Here is a 25,962-nt window from a genome sequence, read left to right as displayed (position 1 = left end):
GCACACACACACACACACACACACACACCAGCTCAGCCACAGCAGCAGTACCCACACAGAGACTCTAGAAAAGGGAATGACACCCAGTGGGGGTGGAAGCTCTGCTGGCCGCCATGTCTTTCTGGCTAAGATGACGAGAGCCTGACAGCAGCTGCTCATGGCTGGTTAGGTCTGACTACCAACACTGTGGGAATTCCCACCACTATCCCTGAATTCCCACCCGCGCCCAGCTCCTTTGTTGCATTTTTAGCCACGCCAACAGCACTGGATGACAATCTTGATTGGCCATTTGTCCAAGCTGTAACATCTGGATAAGCCATAGTATTTGGTACATATGTCCCATAAAGGCTGAATGCTAATGAATGAGTTGACTGCCTGACTATTCCTCTAAACATCAGGTTGACACACTTTGAACAACTTTCAATTCAGACATTCACAACCAGAATAATGGTTGTATCTCTTCCAGCTCAGCTGTATATCTGCGACTGGGGAAAAGTAAAATACAAAACAAACAATCCTGTGTTTCACAAACCCAGGAAGGTCACATGTCTTAGCTACTGTATGTTCAAATTATAAGCAGATGACAGGTTGCACCCAAGCTTTTATTTACTCAAACACCTTTACAGAAATAAAAGGGAACCTGATCACTCAAACTCTCACAGTTCTGAGTAAACAGGAAGCGTTGATACTAATGTGTCTGCGCTATGTTGTGGTTTCTCCCGCCAGGGGGCTCTTCATGTGTGTTTTCAGACAGTGACTCTGAGTAAAGCCTTTGTCACAGACACTACACTTGTACGGTCTCTCCCCACTGTGGGTCCTCATGTGGACAATCAAGTAGGCTTTACGAGCACAAGCTTTCCCACAAACCCCGCACACAAATGGCTTAACACCCGAATGGATCGTGATGTGGTTGTCCAGATGAATCTTTCGCTTGAAGGACCAGCCACAGTCTGGACAGCGGTACGGTGTCTCCCCAGTGTGGACACGCATGTGAATTGTCAAGGGTCCCTTGGTGGAAAATCCCTTGCCACATTCGCCACAGTGGTACGGCTTCTCTTTGGTGTGAGTTCTCATGTGAATCTGCAGCTGGTGGCTGGTCAAGAACATTTTGCAGCAAACGTCGCAGAGGTATGACCTCTCTCTGTCCGTGTGAATCTTCTCATGCTGTCGCAGAGTCCCGATAAGTTTAAAACGCTGCCCACAAATCTGACAGGCATGGGGTCTCTCCCCGGTGTGGGTCATCTTGTGGCGGGATAACGATCTGAAGTCACTGAGGGATTTACCGCACACGCCACAGAGGTGCATCTTCTTGTTGGTGTGAGTCACGTGGTGAGCTTGTAACTCTTCTTTCAGCTCAAACACTTTGTGGCAAGTGTAACATTTTTGGGGTTTGCTCGCCTCATGAAGTTTCATGTGATCATTCAAAGACACCTTCAAAGCAAATGCATCATGGCAAACGTCGCATTCGAACGGTTTCTCCCCTGAGTGGGCAGCCACGTGCTCCCTGAGACCGAGAGCACTGAGGAAAGTCTCCCCACAAATGTGACAGTCATTGGTTTTGTGGTGACTCTGAAGATGATCCTTTAATGCCTCCATGGATTCTGGCAGCTCTCCACAAACTCCACAGAGACTTCCTGGATTGTCCACATGACTCCAGGCGTGCTGGGCAAGCGTGACTTCTAATTTGTGCAGAACTCCGCAGACTTTGCAGGAGAGAACAGCATCACTGTTCTTGGCCTTTGCCTCAGTGGTTTTTTGTTTCTTTGACTGCAGTTCAGAGTTGCTTTCCCTCGTCTTCTCATCACGATCTGGTTTCCAGTCATCGTCACTGTCATTCGCCTCCTCTTTTTCTTCCTCCTTTTCATCATCAATACTACCGTCCTTATTACTCCCAGCAGCAGAGTGGGCCACAGTGCCCTCTGCTGGTCCTGATATTCCATGATCTTCCTCACCAGCCTCTGCTGTTTCCATTTCTGGTGATGTTGAGCTGCTGGATGGAACCTCCACTCTGCTACCTTGGACCTCCTGAACAGGGGTTCTGCAGGAAACAAGAGAGAACGGGAATGAACGGGAATGCCAACTGCAAGCCAGGCCTTCCCACCCAACATCAGTGTTTAGTTATCCACATACCTCTGACCACGTGGTGAGTGTTTCACCTTTTACAATGCTTGGTCCTTGTGAATTACCTGGTTTGTGTCATGGTTTCATCACACGCCAACGTGGCAGATGTGGACTGGGAGCCTTCAGCACCGATGTCTTCTTTCTGGAGAGGATGAGAATCTTTCTCGCTGACCTGAGGTTCTTTTTGTGCCTGGAAAAACACAGAGGTCTGACTCCACTTACTTTGAAGAAATGATGCCAACTTTTAAAAACTTTCCCAAAGAACCTGAACAAAAGGCTGCTTTGTCTTAAAGGCAAGCAGCCAGAATGAGAAGCAAACATGACAAACTACCTTCAGTCTGATGAACAGAGTCAACGCCCCTGATCCTGTCAGGCCGACGTTTCTGTGGATCTCCTCTGGTGTCACAGTCTTCAGTTTCAGGTGCTGGAGTCTCCGTCGCTTGTTGGATGTTAAGACGTCAAAAGGTTTGTCGTCTCCAGCCAGCTGGGGGCAGGTGGCCCTCAGCAGGTCCAGGAAGTCAGACTCCTGTAGACCACGAGGACACTTCAGCTTCACCACCGGACATGTCCTAAGAACTGACACAGGATAAACGAGCACAATAAGGTATGTGAAAACCTTAATGATTTGGGTGAACTGACCCTTTAAACACAACTGCCATTTATTTCATGGTCTCTTCACAACAACCACACACATATATTTTACTTTAATTTTTTTAAATTACCATTTTTTGACAGCACTTTGGTCTGTGAGCCCTTCAGGATGCGGATCCTCAGGACCACGTGGTTCTGTGCTTTGATGGACTTCCTCTTCTCAAACTGACCTCTGCAGGAAAAAGACGTGAAAGATGAAAACTGGCAGAAGGTCAGTTACAGAAATCTACATCTGCCAATACTATAAAACATCTGATCTAATCAAGCTGAGGTGACACTTTCCATCTGTCTGCATTTGATGTTTGACAGTTTCATATTAAAAAATGCAGTTCCAGCAACATTTTTCAGCTTAGTCCAGAGTAAAACTACCATAGTTAGAATGAAACTGAATGTGAAGTTTGCTTTTATTTACAACATACAACCTAAAGTTAAACTGGACTTGTGCGTTTTAATTACGTCTCAGTTTTCGTATGTAATCTGTGATGAATATTCCACAATAGCAGGACTTTTGTTACCAAATTAGCTCAAATCAAGACATAATGAAATGAAAAACCCATTTCAGCATCACTACGGCAGTGGTAGGTTTAGCTCACTCAAAGATTTCATTGCAATTATTATTTTAATAGTTATACCTTGTCAGACACGACAATTTCTATTTTGTCAAACTCATTGAAGTGTTTGTTTTAATACCAGCTGTACTGTTGAATTAAAACACTGGCTGTGATTGGATAATGTAAATATTTTTGGTCACGTGTTTTCCTCCATGGGAGATCATAAAGCTGATGGGAAAGATGCACAAAGGGTAAGAAACACTTGAATTTTAATGGAGTTTCACACAGTAAACATGTGTCTCATAATATCTGGATCAAACTTTAATAATAAATCAGTACTGATGCTTGTTAACACAGTAAATCAGACCAGTGTTACAACTATCGTAAAGGTGTAAACGAAAAGGAAACGACAGACATTAGTGTTCATAAAGATACATCCCATCTCATTCTTGTAGCCAAAACAATGATAATACAATTTATTTATGTAGGAAATGACCTTGATGGCCTTCGAACATACAAGTCTTGCGGGTTCTTCAGGTGGTCAGGGTACTCGTCCTCCTCATCTTCACCCTCATCTTCCTCAACATGGTGGAGACTCCTGCGGCGCTTCCCACCTTGACAAAAGACAGGAATGAAGTATTTTCACTTCACATCTAAAAAAAAAGTGACTGTGAGGGTGATACGGTTTATTCTAGTTCACAGAGACTAATTTCTTTTCATGCTGAGTCTGTTTAAAATGTTCTGCTCAAGCTTGATGCACATCCTGTATAAGAAGCACATGTTAACAAAATCTTCTATTCAATATTATATCTGAGGTAGACGTGGCTCAGCACCTTTACCTAAAGCAGTTACATTAAGCTGTAAATTCAACAAATGGGGGGATATTCCTGTCTGCAGAGACCAAAGTAAAGACAAAACAGTGGACACCCCACTCAGAAAGGAAGGAAATGAAGATAATGACAAATTAAAAAGCTAAATCATACTCGTTGGTCAGATACAAAAAGCTGAATAAAAGAGTAGGTGACTGTGATTAATGGTTCACCCTTGGTTTTGTAATTAGATGTATGTGAATTCATTGTCATTGAAGTCAGCCTTAAATTACATAACATTTTAATGAAGTTCGACATTTCTTCATCACTATAATGTGGGACTTGCTATATTTCAAATCAAATCAAATCTAATTTATTTATATAGCATTTTAAAAACAACATCCAGCTGACCAAAGCACAATAACACAGACACACAGTTAACACACATTAAAAATATTAAATTAAAAGCAATGCATCAAGCACTACTGTGTATTAAAAGTCAAGCCAAATAAATATGTTTTAAGCAATGATTTAAAAGTACTGGTCAGTAGCTGACCTAACATTATAATGTAGACTATTCCATAATTTAGGGGCTGCAACAGTAAAGGGAGGTGATAAAAGAATGGACTGGTTAACACCATAGTATAGAGCATTGTGACAGTCAAGGTGGGAGGTGATAAAAGAATGGACTGGTTAACACCATAATATAGAGCATTCTGACAGTCAAGGTGGGAGGTGATAAAATAATGGACTGGTTAACACCATAGTATAGAGCATTATGACAGTCAAGACTAGAAGTGATAAAAGAATGGACTGGTTAACACCATAGTATAGAGCATTGTGACAGTCAAGACTAGAAGTGATAAAAGAATGGACTGGTTAACACCATAGTATAGAGCATTGTGACAGTCAAGGTGGGAGGTGATAAAAACATGGACTGGTTAACACCATAGTATAGAGCATTGTGACAGTCAAGTGATAAAAGAATGGACTGGTTAACACCATAGTATAGAGCATTGTGACAGTCAAGTGATAAAAACATGTCCTGCCATCTCAAAATCATTAAAAGAAAGGAATGACTTGACCTTGTTTAACAGCCTCCGGTGGAAGAAGCTAGATTTCACAACCGAGTTGATTTGCTTGTCAAACCTCAAGTCGCCATCAAACATCACCCCTAGATGTTTTACAGTCGACCGCAGGTGTCGAGCCAGGGGCCCAGACCCTGGTCAGGAGCAGTCAGGTTCACCAGGCCACCAAATAGCACTCAGTCTTATTTTAGTTGAGATTTAAAAAGTAAAGTGCCAACCATGATTTCAAGTCTGTCAGTCAAACAATGGCTGTAATGACAGGATTTCGTGTTTTAATGCCAAGAATCACCAACCAGCTTTGCCGAGTGTGACCTGAGACTGCAGGAGAGCCTCCAGCTGTCTCCTCTGCCGGTCGATCTCCTGTCGGAAGCCCGAAGCCTCCTCCTCGTAACCGGCTACGATCCTGTCCACAGCCACGAAGATCTCCTGGGAGACGGCGGCGAGTCTCTCGGTCACAAACCCTCTGAGAACCTCAGCTTTAGACATTTTACTCCAACTGTCGACGGCGTCCGACGCGTTTCTATGCATCACACTGACCACAGGTTTAACAGTTTACATAACAGGTACTCACTCCTAGCATTGTGCAGTAGATACTAGCTGAACGCGCTTCCGGTTTTGGTACAGGCACAAATGTCATCCGGCTAAAACACGACACCGGCGCCAGGCGTTCCTCTGTTTTCTGTTTGTTGTACGGAAGGTGTGGAGTTTCATTCATTCATTAACAAATCAATACCTGGTGCACATTTAATAGCCTCATTCGTTTATTTTACCCAAGCAACGTTTCTCCTTCCAAAAATAGGAAAAGCTGATCAATAAAAAGTGCTTGTGAACAATAACTTATACATTTTTTAAACTAAAAAAATCAGAAATTCACTTTTCAAAAACACCAAGAGAATCGTGTGTGTAATTACTGAATGTAAAGTCATTTTAAGGTAATTAAACCTCAAAATCACAGAAACAATACTGATGAGTCCTCTGTGTTCTCATAGCTACAGTCAGTGATGGGCGATGTTCTCATAGCTTTTACTTAAGTAAAACTAAAAGTACCACATTGTCAAACTACCCAAGTAAAAGTACTTAAGTGTTATCAGCTAGATGAGTTTGGGTTTTAATCATTGTCATTACTGCAGTGACAGAAAACAAAGACAGGACCAGCACAAAGCAACAGGCAGAGGAAGAAAGCAACTGTTTGTCAGCAGAGGTACAACATACAAATTATACATGTTTTACTCTGCAGAATGTAAAACTGTAAAGTTTGTCTCAAGAGTAGAAAGAACAGAGGAAGGTTCATGTTACCCAAACAAAACAGGTTACTTTAGAGAACAGGCTGCATCAGAGACGTTTGCCTACAGGTTCATATACACTTCTATATCAGTCAGTACAGCTGTCTTTACAGACGACATAACACTTAAAGGCAGTGATACAGGGACAGAGTGAAGAGTGCTGCTTGGCTGTTACTTGTAATGGTAATGATACAGTTGTCATTCATGTGCGTGACAATAATGTGAGGTTTTAACATTTTGCTGCAGACCTTCAGCTCTCCTCCTCCTCTCTCATGTCTCTCCTCCCCTCCACCTTCTCTCTCTCTATTTTCACCGGCGTGCTCGACTTCCTGGGCTTCTTCTTTGGCATGGGGTCACCAGACTCCCACCCCTGCTGCTGACTGGTGAGTAGGCTGGTGCAAGCCTCCCCTTGTTTTCCACCTGTGACACCACGTCCACGTGACGCAGACTGATCGTGGGGGGGGCCAGGGAGGGGAGCAGGTACAGTGTGGTTAGTGTGAAGGCTGAATAGGTGACGACGGTTTTTGGTTTTCTTCACTGCAGGAACAACCAGAGGGATATGGGTGGGAGGTGTACACGGTGAGGAGGCACTGTGAAGAGGAAGAAGGGGAGGAGGGGGTTGGGCCTGGGGGTCCAGGGTACATCTGTATGTGGAGTCGTTCAGGGTGAAGTTCAGGTCTTGGCTCAGAGTCTGGGCCAGAGGGTGAGGACAAGGAGGAAGACAGTCAACTTGAGGGGACGTGTTTTGCTGGCTGCCATGTTGGATGCTTGTATGACCATTTAACCCATTTCTCAGGGCGTGCACATGTATGTGTGCATCATCATCCTGCCATTGTGTGTTACTGATTCCTTTTTCATGTGTGTTTGTGTATTGTGTACATTTTTGCGACCCTGCTTAAATTCACGGTGTATGTGTGGGTCAGAGTGTTTGTTTGCGTGGGTGTGTGCACCGGTGTGTAGCCGTGGATTTGGGTTGGCACTGTGACGGTTTCGGCTGCGCAGTGAGCTGAAGACCATGGTGCAGCCCGCCACCGTGCAGCGATGTTTAATCTTCAGGTGGACGGCGTTGTAGTGGATCTTCAGTGTTCCTGCACAAACAGCAAAGAAGACGATGCTCTTGTTAAACGGCGGCTGACAGGCCGGCTTCACATAATAGCTGTTTCTGCACTGGAAACTAACAGAGAGCCCAAATGGAGCCCAAATGGAGCCCATGCACCATGACAATTTCAGATGAGGTTTCCTTCGACAGACACATCACAGCACTACTGTGGGTGCACTTTTCTTGTGTGAAATTTGTTTTTGTTTGCAACCTGTGTCAGCATTTAATCATTTAGAGAAACAAAGGTCATTATTTTGTTATCTTGTCATGAACTATAACACCCACTTAAAATTCATTTATCATTTACCCCCATGGAACCCTAACACAGACACATCATTTTGAGACAATTAGACATTGTGGAACCTCAAAACGCAAGATTAGTAGAGGACCTGCAATTGAAAACCGGGGAGCCCAGTGACAGCACTTATTAAACCCAACATCAGTAGGCAAAAGACAAAAGATCAGTAGAGGACCTCAACCAGAACCCTGTGGAACACCAACACACAAGATAAAGTGAGGACCTTGAATAGAAACCTAATGCCCTCCAAGACACAAAATTAGTAGAAGATCTTGACATGAAGATGGATTTGCTGTAGGTAATTAGCACAACATTCCTACCTTTGTCATAGAAGCTTTTCCCACAAACTCCACAGCAGACCCTTCCCTTACGAGCTCCTTTAGGACAAGGAGAAGGTAGAGAGCATAGGGAAGATGGGAGAGGATGGAGGGATGAAGATGAAGATGGGAGAGGATGGCAGGAGGGAGAAAAGGGGGAGGTGGGAAAAGGGCAGAGGAAGGAGGAGGAGATGGATGTGAGAGGATGGAGAGAGGAGGAAGAGGAGCCTTTGAATGTCTGGGAAAGCCTTAGAGAAGAAGAAGAAGAGGACAAGATAGGCAGCTCAAGTGAAGAAGAAGTGACAAGTGAGGAGTTTAAGGAAGAAGAGAGTGAAGAGGTGTTCTCCTGTTTGGTCACGCCCTTGTGACTCTGGTGCCATAGTGATTGGGCCAGGTTTGGCTCGTCGGGGTCCGCTTTGAGTTCTAAAGTCAGTTCACATTTGGTTTGCTGTAAAATTGCACCATTCTCTTGTCCTAATCTTCTTCCATTCTGCCCATGTTTCTTAGCCAGTTTGTTCCCACTGGGCTGTCGTAGGCACTGGGTTAACTTAGAGGGAGGAAGAAGCTCCTGATAAAAAAAACAGGTCACAGTAAGTGGAGAAAAGAAAACGTTGTGTATTAAACTTCTCTATATTGGCAGACAACTCAGTGTAGAGGTTATTAGGACATTTCAAGCTGCAGAACAAGGTTAGGAAGCTTCTAGTCTAATTGCCTGGAAAGCAAAAGTTATTTAGTTACCTTGGTAGAAGGAACCAAACAGTTGAAATCAAAGCCTGGAAAGTGGAAAGGATAAAGCTGTCCACCTGGAAAGTTTTCGAAATGAACAGTGTCACTGCGGCTAGCTGTGCTCTTTTTCTCACAGCGGTAGTCACCGGGCACCAAATGTGATTCTCCTCCTCGGGTGTTCTTGAACAGTTCTGGAACTCCCCGGTCCCGCTCGGTGAGTGAGCTCTTTGGGACTGGATTTCGCTCTGGATCAGAAAAGTGATTGGCAGCTGCCAAGCACTGAAGCATCATCAACTCAACGACGGGGCGTGTTTCGCCAAAGCGAAGGAACTGTTTGAGGACAATTGGCTCTTCTTCAGGGGACACCATCAACCAGCAGTCCAACACCTTCCCACTGGGATCCTGGCATTACCAATGAATGGATGTTTACTGATGTGGAACTACTGTAACGTCTCATAAGAATCACTTCAGGCCAATTCAAAACACCAGCTTCGGTTGTTAATCCTACACTCAGGGTCTATAAATAAAGCTTGTTTTGTATAATCAGACACTAGATATTGATGTAACATTGCATTGCAGTGACGTGTTTACCTTCAGCATGTACCCTCTAACATAATCCCCCAAACTCCAGGCCAGCGCGTGCAGTATGTGGCTGACCTGAAAAACACAACGAGGAACCTGTCACACACTACAGGTGACGTATCGCTGCACCACATTCCTACCAGATGGCTGTAGGATGTACCTGCTCTGGGGTAAGGATGCTGTAGAGCCGGTCCAAAAGTATCTTTAGCCGAACAGGAATGGCCTGAGCTCCATACAGAACCAGGGAGCTCAGGTCGAACACCAGCCCAGGTAGAGCCACCTCCACTGGGCCGCAGCTGGAGGGAGACTGGGCCTGGAGCTTCTCCAAGGCTGGAGAGGAAGTGCAGAGTCATCACACCACCCGAGGTTTGGCACACTGTCAAAGTAGACGGTTTTAAAAGTAGCTGTGTTCAAAAGTAGCTTTAAATTAACTAAAGATGGCCTGTTTGGACAGCTACAGTTTTACAGACAGTTCAAAGGTCACGAGGTGGATGTGAAAGGCACCTCTTTGTCAGATCAACAGCTGTGTGATCTGGCAAACACTACACAGTTAGACAGGTGTGTGTGAGTGCAGACGCTCTCTCCAGATGTTCCTGGTGATGTGATGACAGTGACACCTGACTTCACGTCACCATAGCTACTGCACACATCTGCAGCGTGTGTGTGTGTGTGCATCAGTCGGTGGGTTAAGTCCCTAGCATAATGTAGGGATATGCAGGTTACAGAAATATTATTAAACCTTCCACTGAATAAATAAATAGTGTAATTATGACGTCTTTTCTGCCATGGACTCGCCACAGTCCTACTGTCCTCATATCTGCACACCTCTGTTTAATCTAAAACTTGTTCTAAACTCCCAAAAGCCAAGACAATGTTCTGACCGATGTTCCCTGTGCTTCCCGTAAACAAATGGAGAGGTAACTGACACAGTGCAGCACTATGAAAACCTTTGTTAGGTATTAGACTGTCCTATAAAGCTCATGTTCAACATTTCTGAGCTTGTTTCTCTTTTGAACAGGTACTATCGACAGTGGATTAAGGAGACGTGCTGTACGCTCACACTGCCGCCTCTACCTTTAAACATCTGGACGGTGTCGACCACGGTGCTGCTGGATTCATTACCATACCGCTGTGAGTTATATGAAAAGGTCAGGTTTGGACACCTACACTGAGAGGGCACAAACCTGTGGGGACAAAGATAGCTGCCCTTACAACTGTTGTATATGATACCGACAAATGTGTGTGCGTCTTACCGTGCGCCACCCAGCCGTGTCCACAACGGTCACATGACCTGAGCTGGGCACTTCCAGGTCTGAAACACAGACAGCTGCAGCCGGACACCGTGCACCTGATGGACTGGCATGTTAACGTGTGTCAGATCAACAGGGGCTTTAATAGCACAACATACAATATTTTGTCAACACTATAGTTTTTGTGTTAACGTTACCACGATAGGACACACATATGCACAGATGTACACACACAGCTGATACCTCCACGGGCTCTGGGGTCATCGTCCTGTCTCAGTCCTGCAAGCAGAAACGTCAGTTCAGCCTCCTGATTGGACGGCTGCACAGCTCAGCCAATCACGTTTAGTATTTAACTTGGTGATTAAACCTAATGAGGCCAGATTGTGTCATTGTTTCTTTACTTTGTACAATGTAAATACAAAACTAACTAAATAAGCTAATGATGTCAAATTATTTGGATATAATTCATATATTTTAAAGAAAAATTCATTAGTTCTACAGGAATTGTATAACCTTTATTAAATTTGTATCAATTGTTTTTTAATGGTTTATTTGTTCATCTATTTTTACAGGAAACAAAAGACACTACTAAAAGGTTTAACTTATTACTTGCTATTATTTTTACATTTAGTTTATTTACAGGTAGTTCAGATAATAACTCACTTCCTCACAGGGACAAGTCACCATTCATCTTCTATTTTTATATTACTAGTACACGTATATCCATGTATTAAATACCTTTATATTGTTACATTCCTTAGTATGTTTTACATTTAATATATTTAATACCAATAGAACTATTCTGTTAAGTTTTTTAGACATTACTTTTCTAATCCAGCTTTTAAAGATACCGTTTGCTGTTGTTGGGATGAATTAAATAAAAATATAAATTATAACAATACGTTTACATTCCAGCTGGAAGTGAACTTTGCTTTATATTAACATAAAATGTTTACACACATTTAAACTAAATTGATCCTAAAGTGTAATTTAGCTGGTTCAAGCTTATTCCAAGCTCAGTTATTGATATAAAACATATAAAACATACCAACCTGTTGTCTTCTCAGGTAATTTTTTCCCTGCAGCTTTCTCTCCGTCCTCTCTGTATCGTTCTGTTGTCCTTTTGCTCCGTCTTCACATCTTGTTTGTGATATTTTGTCTCTTTCTTTCTCCGTTCAGTTCTTCAGAAAGTCATCTTCTCCTCTTGTTTCTGTCCATCTCCGGACTGTACACCCCACTTTCCTCCCTCTCTTATATACATGTACTCCATGTATCCACAGGGTTTTTCTTTGACTCCTCCCTCGCGCTGGGCTGAACAGATGTGATTGGACGAGGACTGACGCTTTACTGGGTGGATGAACATCTTCCCTCCTCGCTCTCTCTCCTCTGTGTCGGGTCTTAAACAAGATGATGATGATGATGGTGGTAGTAGCAGCACATATGTGTGTCTGTGTACCTTGTAACAGCAACACAAGCTCAAAGGTCAAAGGTCACAGGTAAAGGCAGAGGGAGGCAAAAAGGAAGAAAGTGAAAAATTGAGGAAAATTGGAACCAGGGGAGGAAAGTAACTAAGTACATTTACTCAAGTCCTGTAGTTAAATAGTTTTGTGGTATTTGGACATCAGCTCTTGATGTACATGTGCAACGTTCTTCTGTAAGGCAACGAGTAGACAAGAGAACAAGAAAAGAAAGAAGGTACAAACCAGAAAAGTAGTTATAAATATAGCGAAACTGTCCCTGTGCCTGGTTGTCTTGGTGTACAGTGACCTGTAACGCCATCCAGAAGGGAGGAGATCAAACAGATTGTGTGCGGGGTGTGAGGGGTCAGCACTGATCCTCTCCACCCTCCTTTTGACCCGTGCGGTGTACAGGTCCTCCATGGATGGCAGGCTCACACCAGTGACCTTTTATGCAGTCCTCACTGTTTGCTGAAGTCTGTACTTGTCCTGCTTGGTTGCCGAGCCAAACCAGACAGTGATGGAGGTGAAGAGAACAGACTCGATGATTCCTCTGTAGAACTGTATCAGGAGCTCCTGGGGCAGCTCGAACTTCCTGAGCTGGAGCAGGAAGTACATCCTCTGCTGTGCATTCTTGGTGATGGTCCTGATGTTGGACGTCCACTTCAGGTCCTGGGAGATAGTGGAGCCCAGGAACTTGCAGGACTTCACTGCTGCCAAGTATGGTGAGGGGTGGGTAAGGTGGGGGGGTTCTTCCTGAAGTCCACTGTCATCTCCACTGTTTTTAGCGTGTTCAGTTCCAGGTTGTTGTGGCTACACCACAGGACCAGCTGCTCAACCTCCTGTAAAGTCCCTTGATGCAAACCTGTGATGTATGATACTGGGCTGTATAAACTAAAATCTGACTTGACTTTAGCTCGTAGCAGAGTATTTCTACTTTTACTTAAATAGGCCTACTTTCACCACTGGTAGCCACAGACGTTGTGGTTCCATGTTTATATCTTAGACCACTCTGCAGATTTTCTGTTTCTTTGCTGGACAAACTTTTCCAAATCACTAATGTGGATAAAACCGTCCTTGTCTTTTTTGCAGCTGGTGTGACTGCCGGGACCGATTAACGCTCTTTTCTTCATCTGTTGACTGTTGTGTCATTTGCCTTTAGTTGGGGGGGCGAGCTTAGCTTCGTGTCCCAGACAGGACAGCTGACTCTGGTGTTTCCAGACACGCTCGCACACAGAGAACTGACAGGTTTATTCAACAGGAGGCTTCCAGTGTTGCAGCCAGACGTCCTGCTCTCACACAACAGATTAAGTTTAATTCCTGGTGAAGCAGCAGATTCTCTTTTTGTCTGCTTCCAGCTATAAGTGACACATCTGAAGCAGGCCGAGAAGCGTTGAATTCCCTCTGAGGATAAAACATGTAATCCCAGAACAAAGAAGATGCAGGGCCCAGCGACACAACAGCATCATCACTGCCTCTGGCTCGGCTTTTCAAAGTGACCAGCAGCCGGGGGGGCCTCAGAAGGAAAAAAACCAAAATGCTGAGGCAACATAACTGTCAAGTCACTTCAAATATCACTTACATTGCCCAGTATCACAAATTTGCTCCATGAACGGGTACAAAGAAGAAACAGTTTAGCAGAGTGAGCTAACAGACTCCCCCCAGCCTCCTGCAGCTCATCCTCACAGTTTAACGCCATGTTGCTATGGACAACCTTAAATCTTGTATACTATTTGAAACTTTGGGCATTGCTGTGTGTCTGTCTTGTGGTCTACTGGATCATGCGTGAACATCTTGGCTGTACCATCGATCCACTATTGGAACCTGGATTTGGTGCCATCACACAGCTGTTCAGCCAGCCTTTCCCAGTGGCCACTCCCGGTACTGCAACAAAGAATCCGCCTGCACCTCAACTGCAAACAGGTTATCATTAATCCATGGTGTTTTAATCTTTGTAAAACCTTTCCAGAGCCCAGAAAATGGAGTTTTATTTTTGTGAAAAGTCTAAATGCTGAGTGGGAGCACGCAGGCAGGGGCAGTGTGCAGCACAACATGGAACTGTTGGTGTATACACTAGGCAAGCAACATACACTGGGAAGAACGAGGCCAGAATCTACTGCACCCGGCTGGTACAGTCACCAGCACCATGTCTGAAAGGGCCTTTAGTAACTTTGGATCAGTGTTTTGTCTCTGGCTGCTGCAGTGAAGCGTCCTGATGTGAAACAGCCACAGGCTTGGAGATCAGCAACCACCGGAACGCTGATTTCATGGCTCTGAATAAGTGTAACAATAAAGTTAGCAAAGAGAATAGGTGGCTTTTTGAAGGTGTGATATCTTTACCAAACAAGTGATAATTAGGCCATGGCTAAGGTAAAAGCTAGTTTTCAGACACCAGACAAATGCAGGAAGAATCAACACAACTGGTCAAAGACCAAAGTTAATCCTATGCTTTCAAACACACCATGAGCAGAATCCATGATGTCACAGATTTAATGGTCTGCTCTCGTTCCTGGACTTGTACCAGGGTTAGACATTAGGGGGGAGTCCTTTCACTGAGCACAGGCTCATCACACAGATGGTGATAGGAAAATCTGTTTTCCAAGTTTTCTGCTCATTAACAAAGGAATAAAAACTAAAGCTGGAACGTCAAAAGAAAACAAAAGTACAAAAAGAATGGATAAAAAAACTGTCAGCGTCCTGTTTTTGTTCCGGAGCTCCCTTGTGAATATTCACCGCGGTTGCATTTCAAAAAAACTTTACGTTTCATCTGGGTGAGTCCTTGTTCCTCCCTGCCTGCTGTCCTAGTTGTACCTGCGACAACACACACATTTAAACACACACTCCCCCCAGCAGCGACGGCATCAGAGCCAAGTTGGACTCACTACAAAGAGAAGCGCTCGGTCGGTGTAATGACACAGATATAATGGGGGGAGGGAGCTCCTGCACTCAGAGGGGCGGGATAAGGAACTGAAAGAGGGGAGGATGTGAAGCAGAAAGGGAGGACGCACACACACACACACACACACACACTCAGACAGTCAAAGCACATGTGAGAGGACACACACACTACTAAGGAGCTGTAAATACATAACAACACACACAGAGAGACTTTAGTGTCATGTAAAATTCAGCTGCAGAGTTTGTGGTGACAAATGACAGAAAAGTCTCAGAGGAGGAAAACCACTTAACCAGGTGGCAAAGCCTGGTCCTAAAGGACTATACAGGACTGTATACACTGTAGTCCATTAAATGAACACCACAAATACTCAACAGACCCACCGTAGTAGGGTGAACCGTGGTGTCTGGCTAAAGGCCGAGCTATGCTACATCACTGGCCTTCACGCTCAGCTCTGGTCTCGTGTTGCTGCTTCCTGTTTGTGTCAGCGCCATGTACCCAGCTCCAGTGTGAACACTGCTGAGCTCCTAAACTGCCATGTGCACAGAGGTAACTGAAATGTGAGCCACGTACACAGGGTAACTGAAATGTGAGCCACGTGCACAGAAGAACAACCACCAGGTGGTGTGTGCGATGGTCAAATGGCCCAGTTTCCTCCCAAACCACTGGGTTATGATATGTTCCTCCCAGTTTGTCCTGATCAGAAGCTTCTCCATAAACATCCACCACATGTGAAACGTCCTGGTTTCTCCACTGACCCCATCACTGTCATCGCTCTCCTCCATGTTTATTGTTACTGGTCTGTGAAGGGCCGACGCCGAATGACGACAGGCCGTATGTGTTAAAACGACCACATGGATTCTGATCTGACCGTTCTGACAGCGCTGCACAGTCAGAGGTCAGAGAGGAATTGGGTCAAGGAGCACATACACAGGTGGCCCAGATCTGGTCTGAGGACACCTGGTCTGTTCACACTGCTGTGATGTGAACGGACGTTACAGGATGAAGCAGTAGGAAATGAATGGTTGACTGATTCTGGAGCAGACACTGGGTTTCCATCACACACTCCTCTCAGTGTGGTAAACAGTCCCCGGTTTCCCCCTGCTGCTGTTTGACTTTCTTCCTCCACTGGTGTTGAACATCCGGTGCGACCTGGTTCCATGAGTTTAGAGGAGACAGAGCCAAGAATCAGGACCAGGACACACACACACACACACACACACACAGAGCCAGGACAGCGAGGAGGTGGTACCACCGCTGCATTTCAAACACAGCTCCTCTGAGAGGTTCTGGTGAGGAAGTGTGTCAGCGAACAGCGGCGATCACACACACGCACTGTTGGCGTCTGATATTCTAATTAGTACAACATCAAAACAGGAAAGAGGTCCACCGGCTCCTGGCACACGCCGCCTGTCCAACAGCCCGTTTGTGTGTGCGCAGCTCAGATCAGCCAGAGCGCTGTTTCAGCTCCGGGAGGAAAAACTGAGAAGGTTTCTGTCTCTTTCTTTCTGACAGGAGCTTGAGGGAATCAACAAAGTGATTCAAGACACCCAGTTCAGGGAGCTCTGCTGCTACCGCGGATGTTTTGGATGGTGAAACTCTAAGAGAAGGATTCAGACTCATGGCCAAGAATCAATTTTAGAACCCAGGGTTTGAAGCTGGACGTTAGGCCGAGCTCAGGACACTTTACAAAGGTCTAGACCTCAGGAAGAGGCCTAGTCCTGTCTTCTCATGTTCCAGTTCATCCAAAACGTTGTATATGAATCATTTCAGAGGCCTAGAAGGAAACAAAAGCACTAAATCATAACAGAAGTCTAACAGGTTTATTTATTTACATTATCCTATTGGATTTGAATACTTTCTACTTTTCACAGCATTTTTCCTCAGACACCGTCTTCACTTCAGAAGTGGACAGCTGTCACACTGGAGCGTGAAGACCTGCTGGATGCTTTAATTCATTTAACCTTGCATTCTTCGCAGGCAGCAGCAGGCCAGGTGTCCCACTGTCACTCTGATTCAATCTGACCCTTGGGGAGGGCCTTATTCCAACAGGGGACACCAAGGCTGACGGACACACCAAGGACAGGTGTCCTACAGGACACGAAACACAAACTCACATAGTGCTGGGCAGCTCGTTTCCCACCGGGATCAATAGAGTCTTATGATTTGGTTCTATTGATCTGAAGTTATCAAACACACGAGCAGGAGAATCCAGTTGAGCTGAATCAGCACGGCTCAGTGTGACAGCAGTGAACACGGAGCCCGAGGGCGACAGGATGGTTTGGGTTTTTGTTTTTAGACAGAAATCCTCACAGGCCCACACACACACAGAGCCGTGTTTTCATTCCTTGTGGGGACTTTACATTGACTTACATTCATTTCCTGTAGACTTATCCTAACCTTAACCATAACCACTACTTGCCTAAACTTAACCCCACCCTAACCCTAAACCATGTTGCCACCCTAAAATTCAGTGATTTGGCCGAGTCCCCACAGTGTGAGTGTGTTAACAGGTTTCGGTCCTCATCATGTGAGGACACACATGCACTGAGCTGTCGATCTGATGCTGCTTTAGAAAAATGTTTCTTTTTCTTTTTCTCACATTGTTCGTCCACATTTCTTCACGATCAGCAGCTTTGGCTCCTTTTACACTTCGTGCTATTTAACACACTTCCTCTTACGCTATGACACAAACGACCACTTTAATAAGTACACACAGCTGAAAGTCACATAGCGTCCTGCCTTCACACCTGACTCAGATGTTTTCACACCGTTCAATGATGAACGTCCTGCAACATGAGCCGCTTCATCAGGTACAGTCTGAAGGGACAGGAAACAGCGCTTTAAATATAAGTGAATACCTCGGTCCAAGTAGAAGAGCGGACGTGTTTCAGTGAGGGTGATAGCAGCTGCTGATCTGTCTTTGTCGTAACAGGAGACCATCTGGCCTTCAGACGTCTGTCACCAACAAGCTGTGTGTGCAGGAGAACACACAAACACAACCAAGCAGGCTGAACAAATCACTGGCTGCGCTTTGTTTTCTACAGATACGAATAAAGCTTCGACTGTCTGGATGTTTCTCTGATGGAAATCTTCACATATGTCAGGCTGACGACTTCCATCACTTCCTGAAACTCTTCTTCTTCTGCAGGATCTGCAGGACTTTGGGAACACAGTGGTCACACCAGCTGTCGTCAGGTCAAACTACATCAGGAAGTGATCCTTTCCCCTTTCACTTCCTGTCTGCCCATCTATCGCCTCCCTCTGCCTTTCACATGTCCACTGTTCTTCTTCAGGGGTTTTCTCTCCTTCGTTTTAGGGGTTTTCTCTCCTTCCTTCTGTCCCTGGGGGGGCTGAAAAAGGCAGATGGAGTGGTGGGGGTTGGCTGGGAGGGGGCTGTGTTTAAACTCACTGGTGGCCCCTCTGAGAACCCAGTGAGGGGGGCAGGTTTAGGAGCCTCCGCCTCATCGAATGGGAAGCTTTGGGGAAACTCAGCCACCTGAAACAAACGCAGGGACAGAAACCACACAGAGGTAAAATCTCATTTCCCCTTTCTGTTACCATTTTAAGTGTTTCAGAGATTAACAGAGCCATAACATCAGAAGCAACAGGCACCTTTATATAAAATACACTGTGTCAGGCTGATTAAGGTTCAGTGCAAACGAACAGAGGCTCTAATTCACACAGCAAAGGCAGAGAAGAAGAGTGACCCCTGACTGAATAACAGGAACAGCAGCACAGACTGTGAACGTTAAGCAGCATTCACTGGATCAGTCTGCATCAGTTCTAGGTCAGTGTACCTAATAAACTGACAACTCTGTGCATTTTATTTTGAAAACCAATTACATGACCTGGGGGCAGCGGGTGCAGCAGGGCGGTCCCTGTCCCCCTCGCCCCAGAAAACAGCACCAAAATACTCAGCTGATGATGAAATAAAACTCAGAAAAGTGTGAGTGTCATACAGGGACAAAGGCCGGGTTGTCGTGGAGACAGGCGTCCTGCAGCTCGCTGCGCAGAGCGGTCACATGACTGCGATGGGCGGCGACCTCCTGCTCCAACCAGTCGATCCTGGAGCTGCAGGTGTGGAAGAGCTGAGACACGACGGAGAGAAGACTCTGCAGAGACAGAGAGCGAGAGATGGAGGAATCCATGTGAGGGAAGGAGAGACAGCAGACAGACCGACTTACCTGGCACACTGCCACCTCAGGAGCTCCCATGATGCTCTCTGCTCCACTCAGCTGCCTGGGTAACAGCAGGGGGCGGGGCTGTGCTGACAGCGAGCTCCGTGATTGGATGAGACTTTCCCTGACCTGCGGACCGCGATGTGTTGTGTTACCAAAGGCCGACGTGTTTTCTGTGTTAACAGACGTGTGTGTTCATGTGTGTTCACCTCCTTGTAGCTCGTCTCGGCGGCCGTCATGCAGCTGATCAGACGGTCTTTACGCCTTGGAGAGAAAGAACATTAAAGAATAAACAAACAGTACAAGACAGTCTTTCTTTTCTGCATGTCAGCATGAGGGCGTGGCATAATCAGCACATCAGATAGTGACATTCAGTGGAGAGAGCAGCAGTGCAACAGGTTCCTACAGAGAGCGTTGCATTATGGGTAGTTTGTAGCTTTTTACACTTGGGGGTGTGAACTGTGATGCATTGTCTATGAAACGACATCCTATGACAGAACAACAATACCTGGTGGCGTCCCTCAGCGCGTCTTCAGCCCGCTGCAGTCGCCCCTCCAGCTGCGTCCTCTCCTTCTGAACCCCCAACAGGTGTTTACCCAGAATCCTCAGAGAGCGCTGCTTGCGACTCAGCTCCTGCCGAGCCTCCAACAGAGCCTAGGGTCACGTCGTGGAGACACGTTTACCAAACGCCATCACACAAACACGGCAACACTTTCAAACAAACACAGCCGTCGTTCGCTGGTCATTCCAGTAGCACCTCACTACTGGGAACCAGTCTTAATGTGTTTCCCAGAATGCTTTTCAGCAAGACTGCGCACCTGAACACAACTGAGAGACGCAGCTATTTTAGTGTGTGTGCACCTGTGTGGTCTGGCTCAGTGTGTGTTGTGTGTTGGTCTGCTCAGAGGAGAGCGCGCTGACTCGGAGCTGCAGTGTGTGCAGCCGGTTGGTCTGATCCAGGATCAGCGTCTGAGCCTCTTGCTCTCTGTTCACAGCCTGACGCAGCTCCAAACACGCACTGTGGAAACGCTCGGCGGGGACCTGCGCACACAAACACAGACACACACGTACAGTAGGACCTTGGCTTCCACTGCCTGCTCTTTGAACACGGAAACTGTCCACAGTCTTTGCTCAAAAACAAAAAGGGTCTGAACCAATGAGACGTTTCCTGCTCAGCTTGTTTGGTTTTAAATGGGAATCTGTGATTTGGACACTAGAACCTATGAGTCCTTAAGTGCAGGACTCACTGGAAACTGTTCATGCAGTTAATGATGAAATAAAAGCACATGGTGCCCCAGTGCATGCTGGGAAGCTGCCCAACAAACCTGCTTCATTCCTACACCAGAGAGACACGGGATCCTGTCTTGTTTTCACTGGACCTATCAGACAACGTGTGAAGTATCATGCACCTCGGCTCGACCGGAGCCCGGGTCTCACCATCCTGCAGGCGTCCTCCCGCTCCCGCCTCAGCCCTCTCATCAGACCGGCCACCTCCAGCCTCAGGCTCCGCCGCTCCACCTCGGCCGAGTGCAGCCGCTGGCTGAAGAGCAGGAAGTGCTGCTGCAGGGTGGAGACCAGGGTCTGATGGGAAGATGCATACGGAGGTCACAGGTCAGCAGGTGGATAATACGTAAGGAGTACATCTGGTGTTACATCTAAATGTGGCACATTCTTTAACAGAAACCACAACGACTCCACTACAAACATGAGGAGCTGGTTTAATAGCTGCTGACACCAGTTGTCCAGCTGGTGCCATTAAACCACCGCAGGAGGAAAGATGACAAACACAAACCTCAGGCAGTAAATTCATTCTTAACATATTTCAAAAACAACCACTGAAGATGTGATGAGGAAGAACAACCACGGTTTCTACATCAGCTGTAAGAATGTGGTTTAGTGAGTGTGGCTCTGTCTGTGACCTTCACGTCGGGTCGCGGAGGCGTCAGTCTGTTCAAGCCGAGTCTCAGCAGGCCGCTCAGCGTGTCCACGTCCTCTCTGCAGGACGCTACGTCTGACTGGTGGAAAAGGTGATCCAGGAGGCGGGACAAAGCAGAACGAGCTGCAGACGTGACATTCTGAGGGGAGGAGCCTAAAACAAGAGAGGGGAGGAGCCAGTTAAATCCCAAATCCCTTAACTGCATCATGTAAGACACGAAGAGAGAGGAACCAAGGAAACAAATGATGTGAGCTCGACCGTGTCATGTACATGTATTTACAGGAATGATGGGAAGTCCACATTAAGTGTCCTGGTGACCTCCACATGCAGCAGTGTTAATGGGTACCTAGTACTCTTAGTACTCACAAATACTTCCTGTTTGCGGGTACTGGGACAGATCCAGATTTTGTGCATTAGTGACGGTGTGTTTACCGGTGTGTGACAGCGCCCCCTGCAGGTCAGCCATGGAGGACAGAATGGTGGAGGACAGACACTTGGAGCGCAGCCAGCGGGCACACAGCTCTTCACGACTTTCACCACCCATGTCCACTTTATGGAAAAGATGACAAACAGGAAATGCTACAGTCAAAACAAACAGATTCAGTAAAGTGTGTATCAAATATTGAAATAATTAAATAACGTGGGGTTTCAGACTGAACATCCGAATGAAACTTGAAAATAAACTCTTTGCTGCTGCTTGATCAAGCTGAGCCGACCACTTCCTGTACCTGGACTCGGCCCATTTTGTCCCTTCTGCGCTGCCGTAGCCGACCCTCTGCTGAGGCACACCACAGGACAGCCGCCGCCTCTCTCCAGCCGAAACAACACTGGTGTCTTTTTGCCCAGAATACACCACCTCCTCACCGCCAACACCACACACACACTCCTCCTCCACCACCTCACTGCCTTCCTCCCCGTTTCCTCCTCAAGGTCTCCGTTACCTGCCAGAGCGTCAGCCAACCTCCTCACCTCCCCCTCCAGCACCTCCCTCTCTGCCAGCTGCCTGGACAGGAGGGCTTTCTGCTCGGTCAGCGTTTGCAGACGCCAGAGAGTGTGTCTCAGTGCCCCGGCCAGCAGAGCGCAGGCTAGAGAGAAGGATGCTGTCTCCTGACGGCTTCGAGAGAGGAGGCCCTGGAGCCGGGAGAGGTCAGAGGTCAGCAAGAAGCACTGGTGCTCCAGAGAGGAGGCGTGATCCTGGAGAGAGTCGCACTGAGAACGACACATCTGAGTGACACGTTTGCAGACGCCAGAGAGTGTGTCTCAGTGCCCCGGCCAGCAGAGCGCAGGCTAGAGAGAAGGATGCTGTCTCCTGACGGCTTCGAGAGAGGAGGCCCTGGAGCCGGGAGAGGTCAGAGGTCAGCAAGAAGCACTGGTGCTCCAGAGAGGAGGCGTGATCCTGGAGAGAGTCGCACTGAGAACGACACACCTGTGGCGGAAAGCAAACATTCAGTGATGAGGTCTAATGCTGGTGATCCTTTATCTCCAACAGCTAAAAACATCACTTTTTACAGAGAGAGAGCCTCTAGTCCCCGCCCTGGTCCCCACCCTGGTCCCCACCCTGGTCCCCACCCCGGTCCCTGCTCTCTGGTCCCCGCCCCGGTCCCTGCTCTCTGGTCCCCGCCCCGGTCCCTGCTCTCTGGTCCCCGCCCCGGTCCCTGCTCTCTGGTCCCCGCCCTGGTCCCTGCTCTCTGGTCACACTGCTCCACCAGCTGCTTGCAACATGTTGGAGCTGGTTGTTGGAAACAAATGAGCCTCATGTTTCCTGAGGAGGAAACCTGCCCCCCAGTGCAGCGGAGTGGCTCACTGGGGGGTTTGATAACTGGTGGACAACAGTGGAGGTCTACGGCACAGAGCAATGAGCTGGACCAGGGTCTGGACTCTTGAGAGTACGACCACTATCAACCAGATGTTAGCTGAGCTGTGATGTTTCAGCTCAATGTGAATCTTCGCTGGAGTCTCCTGATAAAGTAACTGTACTACGTCCCGTACTACGCCCCGTACTACGCCCCGTACTACATCCCGTACTACGCCCCGTACTACATCCCGTACTACATCCCGTACTACTGTGGACAGGAAGTGGCTGCTGTAAAGTGAACGTCTCCTCTTGGGAGAAACAAAGTTGGAGCTGAAGTGATGATTTTAGCATCTGTCATCTCATCACTTGACAGAGGAGCTGACCAAAGGGACAGTCAACAAAGCTTCCTTCATCTCTCTGCAGCGTTCTGCTGACTCAGCTCTGAGCGTCTCCGTGGCTGCAGGGAGAGACGACTGCGACTGATGAGCGTGTGCGTTACCTGCAGCTCGTTCTGCAGCTGTGTGACAGCCTGCGTGTGCTGGCTGCTCCAGGCCTCCTCCCTCCTCCTCACGCTCTCCTCCAGGCGAAACAACACACACTCCTGACTGCGCTGCAGCTCGCGCACACACGCACTCTTCTTCTCACACACGCTCTGCAGCTTGGCGATCTACAGAGAGAGAGAGGGAGGGCGGCAACAGAGGAACATGACAGACATGAAGCATTGGCGTTGACCATCTCTATAACAAAGTGCAGATTTAGGCTCAGACCCCTTTACACCAGCGTTAACACCAACTCAGAGCTCAGCGGCGCCGCGCAGCCCGCCGCACTGTTCACACATTCTGTATTTGTATAACCAGATGTTATGTGTGAACTCCCTGCCACTGCTCCTGTAACTGATTCACAACTAAATCTCACTGCATCCTGTTTGTTCATCCAATATTAACACATATACGACTGAGTCAGATAATCGTAAACATGAATCTGAAACCGCTCAGGTTGGAATATTTACTGGTTCCAGTTTCTCCAGTGTGACCATCTGACACTTTTGTCATGTGATTGTCAGACTGTCTTTGGGAGTTGGACTGCTGGTGGAATAAAACCGGCACGTACATCTCCACAGGCTGTTGGGAGGTATAGCGGCACATCTTCAGACGTATATGAGACACAATAATTAATCAGCCATGACAATAATCAGCAGCCCTATTGATTACACTGTGGTGGTTAGTGGGGTGTAATCAATAACAAGGTAAAGGGATTTCTCACTCTCCCAAACACCGATATTCACTGGCAGTAGCTGTTCACCTTGTCGTTGGCCTTCAGGAGGTCAGAGGTCAGCTGGTCAACCTGCTCGCTGATGACATCACACAGCTCCGCCCAGGTGAAACTACCCAGGATGCTGTGGGGCTGGTCGAGGAGGACGCAGCCGGCCAGCAGGCGCTGGTACACACGGTAGAGGAAGGACAGACAGGCCTAACGCACACACACACACACACACACACACACACACACACAGTGTGATGTTGTTTTATAGGATTTACTCAGCATCAACAACAGTGTAATTAAATGTTCAGACATAATGACGTTAACCTGCTCTGTAGCAGAACAACACAGTAAGACAGGAGGCGAGAACATGACGGCGAGGTCGTCTACAGTACAGCACATGAACCTGAACTTCACTCACAGACTAAAGCTACTGTCAGGAGACTGGGAAGACTGGGGACCTACTGGTTTAGATTAATACCATGTACTAGAAGCACAACGTTCCTGCTCTGATATCAGCAGGGGACCTTTACTGATGCCACACTCCTGCTCTCCTGAATTGTTTCCTCTGTTAAGAGTGGTAGCGGTTTTGAACGTCTTTATTCAGGCCTGGGAGGTTTCATCAGTGAGCACGAAGTACAAACGAACAAAGCTCATCTTTTACAGCTAAGACAAAGGAAAACAACTCTAGTTCTCGCTCTGTCAGAGATCGGATAGGATCTAGGAGCACGTACAGGGAGGAACATAAGTATTTGAACACCTGAGAAACAGCAAGAATTCTGGTTTTCAAAGACCTGTTACTGTGCCTTGAAAAAGTCCACCTCTACTCCACTCATTAATCTAAATTAGTAGCACCTGTCTGAGCTCTTTAAAGACACCTGTCCACCCCACAGTCAGTCAGACGCCAACTACTACCATGGGCAAGACCAAAGAGCTGTCAAAAGACACCAGAGACAAAATTGTGGACCTCCACAAGGCTGGAAAGGGCTACGGGGCAATTGCCAAGCAGCTTGGTGAAAATAGATCAACTGTTGGAGCAATTGTTAGAAAATGGAAGAGGCTAAAGACGACTGTCAGTCTCCCTCGGACTGGGACGCCATGCAAGAGCTCACCTCGTGAGGTATCACTGATTATAAGAAAGGTGAGGAATCAGCCCAGAACGATAGGGAGGAGCTGGTCAATGACATGAAGAGAGCTGGGACCACAGTTTCAAAGGTCACTGTCAGTAGAACACTACGCCGTCATGGTTTCAAATCATGCATTGCACAGAAGGTTCCCCCTGCTCAAGTCATCACATGTCCAGGCCCGTCTGAAGTTTGCCAAAGACCATCTGGATGATCCAGAGGAGGCATCGGTGAAAGTCATGTGGTCAGATGAGACCAAAGTAGAACTTTTTGGTCTAAACTTCACTCATCGTGTTTGGAGGAAAAAGAAGGATGAGTTGCATCCCAAGAACACCATCCCTACTGTGAAGCATGGGGGTAGTAACATCATGCTTTGGGGGTGCTTTTCTGCGAAGGGGACAGGACGTCTGCACTGTATTAAGGAGAGGATGAATGGGGCCATTTATTGTGAGATTTTGAGCAACAACCTCCTTCCCTCAGCCAGAGCATTGAAGATGGGTCGTGGCTGGGTCTTCCAACATGACAACGACCCGAAGCA

General features: G+C 46.9%; 3 protein-coding genes across 4 annotated transcripts in view; all 3 read right to left on the bottom strand.

Annotated features, from left to right (window-relative positions):
• Positions 1–583: 583 nt before the first annotated feature.
• Positions 584–5,903, bottom strand: LOC109972922 (zinc finger protein 37-like). Of its 2 annotated transcripts, none has more exons than XM_020622161.1 (6): positions 5,514–5,903; positions 3,820–3,937; positions 2,844–2,944; positions 2,453–2,697; positions 2,187–2,311; positions 584–2,038 (listed from the first exon to the last, which is right to left on the bottom strand). In XM_020622161.1, the coding sequence occupies exons 1-6, from the start codon at positions 5,746–5,748 to the stop codon at positions 703–705; spliced, it is 2,160 nt and encodes a 719-aa protein (XP_020477817.1). In that variant the 5' UTR covers positions 5,749–5,903; the 3' UTR covers positions 584–702. The 2 variants fall into 2 exon arrangements, with proteins under 2 accessions (XP_020477817.1, XP_020477818.1); XM_020622162.1 differs by having other exon boundaries at positions 3,841–3,937.
• Positions 5,904–8,386: 2,483 nt separating this feature from the next.
• On the bottom strand, positions 8,387–12,165 carry LOC109972935 (zinc finger protein basonuclin-2; the record flags this gene model as incomplete). The annotated part of the gene is made up of 7 exons (XM_020622185.1): positions 11,828–12,165; positions 11,019–11,054; positions 10,779–10,881; positions 9,686–9,855; positions 9,535–9,600; positions 8,956–9,345; positions 8,387–8,785 (listed from the first exon to the last, which is right to left on the bottom strand). Coding segments are annotated over exons 2-7 (1,149 nt in total), but the record flags the coding sequence as incomplete, so codon positions are not given.
• A 6,255-nt stretch (positions 12,166–18,420) lies between these two features.
• Positions 18,421–25,962, bottom strand: part of ccdc171 (coiled-coil domain containing 171) — a 13,048-nt gene continuing 5,506 nt past the window's right edge. Inside the window, exons 13-25 of the mRNA XM_020622223.1 lie at positions 24,343–24,510; positions 23,540–23,707; positions 22,544–22,671; positions 21,974–22,341; positions 21,678–21,794; positions 21,229–21,398; positions 20,747–20,890; positions 20,171–20,350; positions 19,818–19,963; positions 19,519–19,573; positions 19,316–19,438; positions 19,091–19,243; positions 18,421–18,627 (exon numbers count right to left, since the gene is read on the bottom strand). Of these exons, the coding sequence (XP_020477879.1) occupies positions 18,421–18,627; positions 19,091–19,243; positions 19,316–19,438; positions 19,519–19,573; positions 19,818–19,963; positions 20,171–20,350; positions 20,747–20,890; positions 21,229–21,398; positions 21,678–21,794; positions 21,974–22,341; positions 22,544–22,671; positions 23,540–23,707; positions 24,343–24,510 (2,127 nt within the window). The remainder of the gene's footprint in view (positions 18,628–19,090; positions 19,244–19,315; positions 19,439–19,518; positions 19,574–19,817; positions 19,964–20,170; positions 20,351–20,746; positions 20,891–21,228; positions 21,399–21,677; positions 21,795–21,973; positions 22,342–22,543; positions 22,672–23,539; positions 23,708–24,342; positions 24,511–25,962) is intronic.

The sequence above is a fragment of the Monopterus albus genome, unplaced genomic scaffold, assembly GCF_001952655.1.
Source record: "Monopterus albus unplaced genomic scaffold, M_albus_1.0 scaffold274.1, whole genome shotgun sequence".
Classification (NCBI taxonomy): Eukaryota; Metazoa; Chordata; class Actinopteri; order Synbranchiformes; family Synbranchidae; genus Monopterus; species Monopterus albus.
The sequence above is the reverse complement of the archived record's forward strand: the minus strand, read 5'-3'. Positions and strand labels throughout refer to the sequence as shown.